Below are 7,727 nucleotides of genomic sequence, written 5' to 3' on the forward strand. Positions count from 1 at the left end.
TTTTTTTTTTTTTTTAATAGACTTTGTTTCTTAGAGTAACTTTGTTTATAGAGAAATTGTGCAAACAGTACTGTGTTCCCGTATATTCCTTCTTCCTACACAGTTTCTCCTGTTAACATCTTGCATTCCTGAGGTACATTTGTTACAACTGAGGAACCAATGTTTTGTTGTTAGCTTCCGTTGAATTGATCTGCCTGGTTCTGTGCCATCCCCATGATTGGTTGTGGGTCGGACGTTGTGACCCATGGGGGTTTTTCATTGGCTGCATTTTAGAAGTAGATTGTCAGGACTTTCTTCCTAGTCCATTTTAGTCTGGAAGCTCTGCTAAAAGTTGTTCAGCATCATAGTAACACCCAAGCCTCCACTGACAGACTACACATGAGGTGCATTGACCTGGAATTGAACCAGGTCTCCTGCACAGAAGGCGAGAATTCTACCACTGAACCACCAATGTCCCGATGAACCAATATTGATACATTATTATTAACTAAGTCCATGGTTTCCATTAGCATTCATTCTTTGTTTTGTATGTTCCTATGGGTTTTGACAAATGCTTAATGTCATGTGTCCACCATTAAAGTATCATGCACTGTGCTCTCACTGTTTTTCCAGAGCTGTTTTCCAAGCCAAAGCTGGAATCTTCTGCCACACGTCTGGATGAGGGTGAAAACCTAAGCCTATGGTGCATCATCCCAGGGGCACCACCAGCCAACTTCACCATCCAGAAGGGAAACATGACTGTGACGGAGGCTCAGAATTTCACCAAGGTCGTCTCAGAAAGAGACAGTGGGACATATACCTGCACTGCAGGCATAGGCAATGTGGTCAAGAGAAGTAACAAGGTCCAGATCACCGTGTGTGGTAAGTATGACCTCGCTGGCTGACAGCCCAGTGTAAAATGAGAGAAAGAAGATTTATTGCCAGTAGCTACCCTTTCCATCTGAAGGCAGAGTAGACTTCAGCTAGGGCAAGACTGCAAGGGCAGGAGAGAGGGGTAGAATTAAGAGGCCAAACAGAAGTGAGAGGGTGTTCCTGGTCAAGGCACCAGAGAGGGGCAATACGAAGAAAACGTTATTGGCCAAAATCAAGGGCATGACTTGACTGTGGCTGCATGCTTATGATGTGGCCCATGATTGGCAAGATTTTGTCTGCTGGAGCAAAGTCCTGCCCCAAAAGCCAGGGAGGAAATGTTAAACTTTAAGCAGCTCTAAGTTCTAGTTTTTTTTTTTTAATCCATATCCTGCCCAACTGACCTCTGGTGGACAGAATGTAAGTACTAGGGCCACATAGGCCAGGCTTCTCCGACTTGAATGTCCAAACAAATCATCTAGGACCTGCTAGGGTACAGGTTCTGCTTATGTAGGTCACGAAAGGGCCAGATACTGCATTTCTGCCAAGTGCCTCAGTGCTTCTGCTGCTGCTAACCCCTGCATCACACTTCCGAGTACTGAGGTCCCAGATGGACATGGGACATCGGTCAAGCTGTCAGTATCATTGTTATTGTCCAGGCACGGTCCTGTACCTGTGGTTTTTCCAGCCAAGAAAAGTCTCCACTGAACCAGGAGTTTATGGCCTTTTGTCAATTCTCTGGTCATCTTGTTCAATAGGACATAATGCAAGAGATAAATACGGGTCGTGGTATTTTTTAATGTTTTTATTATTTTTGTTCTTAGGAGGTCATTTTGATTTATAAGCTTTATACATAAGTTAACTTCTACTAAAACAAAACTGGTAGAAGTCTTATCTCTTGAATCATGTATTTTACTGTTAAGAGACTGAGGCACGAAGAAGGATTTGTTGTAAAGTGTATTCTGTTTGGGTATTCGTTACACCTTTTTAAATTATTATTATGATTTTTCTGTGCTTTTTCTCAGTGTCAAAAAAGTCTCTGTGTGTATTTGTGTATGTGGGATATATGACACTATAAATATGTATTTATAGAGATATGATATAATGGATGGTGCAGGACCAGGCAGTGTTTCACTCTAGTGTACATGGGGTCACTATGACCCTGTGTACTGACTTGACAACAACTAACAACAGTGTTTTTCTTAAATTTGTATTATCCCATATTTTGTTTGAAGGAGGCCTGGTGGCACAGTGGTTAAGTGCTCAGCTGCTAATCAAAAGGCAGTGGTTCTAACCCACTGACAGCTCCGTAGGAAGAAGATGTGACAGTCTGCTTTAGTAAAGATTACAGCCTTGGAAACCCTATGCAGCAGTTCTATTGTGTTCTGTAGGGTCACTACGAGTGGGAATTGACTCAGTGGCAATGGCTATATTTTGTTTATAGCGTTTCTCTGTCTTTCTCTTCCTCTTCATAACACACATATGTTGCCTTTCATGCCCATAAACCAAAATACGAAACTCACTGCCATTGAGTCAATTCTGACTCATAGTGACCCCCACTGAGTTTCCTAGGCTGTAAATCTTAATGGAATCAGATCCCCCACCTTTCTTCTGTGAGGCGCCTGGTGGGTTTGAACTACCAACCTTTGCCTTAACTGCTACACCACCAGAGCTCCTTTTCCTTCCCGTAGGAGTCCTTGAAGGTAGATAAGGCAAGCAGGCATTTAAAATGCTGACGACAGAGAAAGCAAAGCCCAGAGCTTGGAGAACCTGGGGGCTGCGTGTTTCCCATCTGCTGTCAGTGCCGTTCAGATTGTTTCTCCCACTATCATTCCAGAAATGCTGTCCAAGCCCCGGATTTTTCACGACACCAGATCTGAGGTGATAAAAGGACAGATCATAGCGATCAGTTGCCAATCAATCAATGGAACCTCACCTATTTCTTATCACCTTTTAAAAGCAAGTAAAATTATAGAGAGCCTTCAAAAGAGTTCAAATGATCCCGCAGTATTCCAAGATAACCCAACAAAAGACGTGGAATACCAGTGTATTGTGGATAATTGCCACTCTCATGCTGAAATGATCAGCGAGGTCCTGAGGGTCAAGGTTATAGGTAAGTTGCTGTGCTATGAAAAAAAAAAAAAATGGGGGCTTGGGTTTTAGTTAACATATTTGAAGGCTTAGGGTTGCCCAGGGATTGGGGCTATAGAAGAAATGGGTGGTACGTCTGCAAAGTCCATAACCAAAATATGAGTCAAAGCAAGACTCAGTCCAGGTAAATGGATCCAGAAAGGATTCCGGGTCTATTGACATGATTCAAGGTGATCTTCTTTCGGGACCTTTGAACTGAACTGCTAAAAGATTAAAAGAGGGAAAGTGTCTGACTTCAGGGAGTGCTGAAGTCACATGCTGGGGTCTCCTCAGTGTCTGCTCCTCTTTAGATGCACTGCCAGGCATCCCTGTTCTCTGTTCTCTGTGCTGACCCTGCCAGGGTGGCTCTGCACTGTGCAGAATCTCCCAAGGCAGCAGCCTCACCAGACTTGCTGGCATTCACCTGGGAAGCTCAGACTCAGGAGAAACACATTATTGCCTTGGAGTGGATACGTTCCCTTGAGCCTCTACCTTGTGCTTCTCTGAAGGCACTATGAATGCCATTGCTAGCATTTCTTAAATGTTCTGCAACCTGTTGTGAGAAGCTTAACAAGGCTTCTTCCTCTACCACCTCCTCCTTCTCCTCATTTAATAACTGCTTGTCTGCATGTGCCACTGTGGACATCTCAAGCTGGATAGATTCCTGCCTCTCTGGATGCTTAGTCTAGGAGCAGCTACACTTTTCAACTTAATATTGACATATATATCTAGCACCTAAGTCTATGGAAATACAAAAAAGAAAAAAAGATATTTTCTTTGTTTTCAGTGATATAACAAGAAACACAGGAACAACCAATTAAGTAATAGAGAAATATTTGAATAGCCATGCAAACAGGCATAGAAGAAATGTTCCGAGGCAACACATGATTAATTGCCCTGTGAACTGTCCTTACAAGGATGGTGATAGGAACTTAAGGGACAGGAGGTATCATCAGACTTGAGTGGAAAAACTTCACCAAAGAGCTGTCTTAGGAGTCAGAGTTTGCCAGTGGGTGGGCAGAAAGTACTGGAGATGCCCTACCAGTCTTGTCAAGCACAGGAGCAAAAAGGTCTATGGAGCACTTCCAAAGACTAGGAACAAACCCAATGCCTGTAAACAAAGGTTATGAATAGACAATCATTGGATATAAGCTGAAAGAGTAGCTGAGCCCAACTGTGAAGGCATCAATGTCAGTCTTGGGGGTTTGGAGTTTGTCCTCTGTGCAATGAAGAAGAAGAGGATGAGAATGGGGGTCTCAGAATTCAGCCTGGTGGCTCTATCAGTGAGAGGGAGCAGAGACTGCAGACCTCAGGATATGTTCCAAGGCTGGTGCAGAAGTCCAGGGACAGTTGTGTATGTATCAGTGGCTAACATTTACTGAGTTCCATTTACTGAGTGTCCAGCTCTGTATGAAGTACTTTTAGTAAAATACTTCCATGAATACTTGCATTAACTGTAATACTTACAATAACTGGAAAAAGGAGAAAAACAGGATGAAAGCTGGAGAAGACAGTGGTCAAGGCCATTTCTTTGTAAGATCTAGAATACACCCCTCTGAAATAGACCCCCAAAACACATGTTAATGAAAGGATTTGATTAATCTTATACTCAAACAGAGTGGCCAGTAATACTTAGATAATAAGTAGAAGGAAGTGTCAGTAGAGTCTGGTGTTTAAGCAACATGTGAGGTTATTCTGGCCTAGTCAGGGGAGGGACAATGGAGAAGGTGGGTTGAGAGCAGTGACTTGAATGGGGAGCACCATCCAAACCCAAGTCCCAGGCTGGGAGGGAGGCTGACCATGACCAGTGGTTTGTCATGTTTCTTCTTGTGCCCCAATTCTTCTCTCAGTGCTAATCCATTTCCTACTTTTCAGCCCCAGTTGATGAGGTCAAGCTGACTATCCTGTTGAATGAGGACGTGGAGTCTGGGAAGGCAATTGTGCTTCGGTGCTCTGTGAATGAAGGGTCTGGTCCCATCACCTATAGGTTTTACAGAGAAAATGAGGGCAAGCCCTTCTTTCAAATCACTTTAAATGACACTCAGGCAATTTGGCATAAGCCACAGGCTAGCAGGGAGGAGGAGGGACTGTATTACTGCACAGCCTTCAACAGAGCCAACTCCACTAGAAGCGTTCCCCAAAGCAACACACTGACAGTCAGAGGTGAGTCGGGCTCCCAGCAGCCAGGTGCGGTGTGGGCTCCAAGGAGTGTAGCCAGAAATGCATCACTGTGTGTGGCTGGGAAATTAGTATATGTGGCTGAAGATGAGTAGCCAATGTCCTCTAGGCCACTTGGTTGCAAGTGACAGAAACCCACTCAAAGTAACTTAAGAGAAAGATTTTATTTTTATAAGGAATTATCAGTATTTCACAGTCTCAGTTCCAAGTTCTTGGCAGAAATATGCCAATTGCCTACCTGGGTCAACATCCACCCAGAATGCTCTGTGGCCAATAGGTTTGGTTTATGCAGAATGAACATGCTTAGGGGAGCCCTACAGAAGGAAAAGAGCTAAATAGACACTCAAAATGTGTACCCCAGCAAAGCTGTTTTGCTCCCTCCTCTAAGCATTAGATAACCTCTGTTTATAGCAGAAATAACTATTTCTGCACCAGTTATGAGTGCAGGGTCCGTGAGAGGGAGATACTAAGTTACAAGGACTATAAAAATTAGTCTTATCTGTTCTTAAATCAGGAAAAACCTATATATTTAAATTGTTTTCATTTCTAGTCTTCCTTGCCCCATGGAAGAAAGGACTTATTGCAGTGGTTGTCATCGGAGTGATAATTGCCACCTTGGTACTTGGGGCCAGATGCTATTTTCTGAAGAAAGCCAAGGGTGAGGACAGCTCTTTCCTTCCATTCTGACAGGTGGCCCTTGCCAGGAAACCGGCCATAGTTGGGTGGTGGCTCAGCTTCATGGAAGGTGGGGGGCTAGTCCTCTGCCCCAGTGGGAGTTGAGGAGATGTAACTGATAATGGTTGTTTTTCTCCGTGAGTTGCCATCTTGATAACCAATGATTTTGGCCTTGATTGGTGTGGAGCTCTTGTTGGCCTGAATTTCACGAGGCAAAAATGAAAAAGATTGCTTTCTAGTTGGGCAACCCAAGAAAGATAAATTAAGGGGAGAAGTGCATCTCCCGTGTGGTCAAAAGTTGTTGCTGTGTGTTTGGCCACACCTGGTCCTGCAAATGACAGAGTGATGAAGTTTGAGCTTCATAGAGACACCCATGGATACAGCCTACCCACTGAATGCCTCCCAATTCACCTGCCACTTGTGCCGTGATGTCTACCTTATGCTTAGAGTCAGCCAAGCATGGATGGGAAGCCAGGACCACCCATTGACACTTAGGAATCAAAATCCCTAGCCAGGGTCCAAAGGTACAATGTCAGTACCATACCCATTGTGGATGCAGAGGAACCCTGGAATTTTTCTGAGCATGAAGGCTGCAATCCCTCAGGGAGGACAAGCGTCAGAGCAGACTCCTTCATAAGGCTGACCCTGGCATTTGTCTCAGGCCAGCTTAGAATTAAAAGCAAAGGGTTTGATTTAGCCTTTGCCTTTGGAATTGTCTTGAATCAAATTGATGGCTGCCCACTCATCTGGCTAATCTGGTTCCAGTACCATTGTCTTTGTCCCATACCATATTCCACTAATGAAAGTCACTCCTGGCTAAAATAGGCAAAATGTCGTCTTTCTACGGAAATGATGTGAATCTCTTGGTTTAAGACCAAGAGAAGAACTACATTCTCTATTCCTTTCATTTTTCCTTTTTAGCGTGAACATATTTGGTTCTCTTTTCTCTCTCTTTATTGGTATTCAGTATTCAGGGAAAAGGTCAAATGTGATTGAAATTGAGTGTTCTGATCTGGTAGGACATGGATGTTTCATACTGATTTTGTTTTGTCTCTTTCTTTTTAAAGGCAAACAGATGCCAGTGGAGATGTCCAGGTCAGTGGACTTGTAAAAGTGTGTGTGTGTGTGTTTGGGGGGGGGGTGCTGCTTTGTGGCATGGACAGAGTTCTCTGCAGGGAGATTCTGGTCATTAGGCAGTTTTCAGTGGCTCTTGGTAAACTCACAAAAATAAAGGTCTGGGATTTGAGTGGTGTGTGTGTGTGTGGTATGAGTGTGTATATGAAAGAGAATGTGTATCTGAGAGAGAATTGTGTAGTGTGCCTGTGTGTACGAAAGAGAGTGTGTGTGTGTGTTTAAGTCTACAAGTATGTGTGTGTGTATATGTCTGTCTGTCTATGGAAGCTTGCCAGCTGTCCTGTCATGGGAAGGAATGGCTTTTTATGAGATCATGTCCTTCCTATATGAAAACACATGAAATCCCCTTTTTCTGATATAACTCTGATGGTAGTAGATGGAATTTTGAAAATGTGCTTACTTGGAAAAATAGATTTGGCAAATTTATATTGGTCTAAAATATTGGCCTTACGATTTGTATTATTCTGTGAAATCCAAACATCCAAAAGCATGAAAATGATTACTGTGTTCCTCAAGAGACACAGCAGCTTAGGTGAGGACCAGGGACTCCTAAGCACCTGATAAGGACTCCAGGTGTGAATGTTCCCTTTAGCCCTGACCCTTATTTTAACAGCAAAAAAAAAAAAAAAAAAAGTTATTGTCAAATAATCTTAGAGTTGAAAAAACTATGTCATTTCAAAAATAGATTTATATTATTTTTATTGTGATTTGGGTGAAAGTTTACAGAGCAAATTTGTTTTCCACTCAACAGTCCTTTACTG

The 7,727-nt window shown here is 43.1% G+C and overlaps 1 protein-coding gene across 1 annotated transcript in view; it reads left to right on the forward strand.

The window, feature by feature from the left end:
- The window catches only part of PECAM1 (platelet and endothelial cell adhesion molecule 1), a 24,843-nt gene extending 17,900 nt beyond the window's left edge, over positions 1-6,943 (forward strand). The window contains exons 8-12 of the mRNA XM_007959905.2: positions 613-861; positions 2,687-2,962; positions 4,855-5,142; positions 5,708-5,815; positions 6,900-6,943. Coding sequence (XP_007958096.1) covers positions 613-861; positions 2,687-2,962; positions 4,855-5,142; positions 5,708-5,815; positions 6,900-6,943 — 965 coding nt within the window. The remainder of the gene's footprint in view (positions 1-612; positions 862-2,686; positions 2,963-4,854; positions 5,143-5,707; positions 5,816-6,899) is intronic.
- Positions 6,944-7,727: the final 784 nt, after the last annotated feature.

This window comes from Orycteropus afer, unplaced genomic scaffold (assembly GCF_000298275.1).
Source record: "Orycteropus afer afer isolate SDZICR_OR568_19922 unplaced genomic scaffold, OryAfe1.0 scaffold00018, whole genome shotgun sequence".
Taxonomy (NCBI): domain Eukaryota; kingdom Metazoa; phylum Chordata; class Mammalia; order Tubulidentata; family Orycteropodidae; genus Orycteropus; species Orycteropus afer.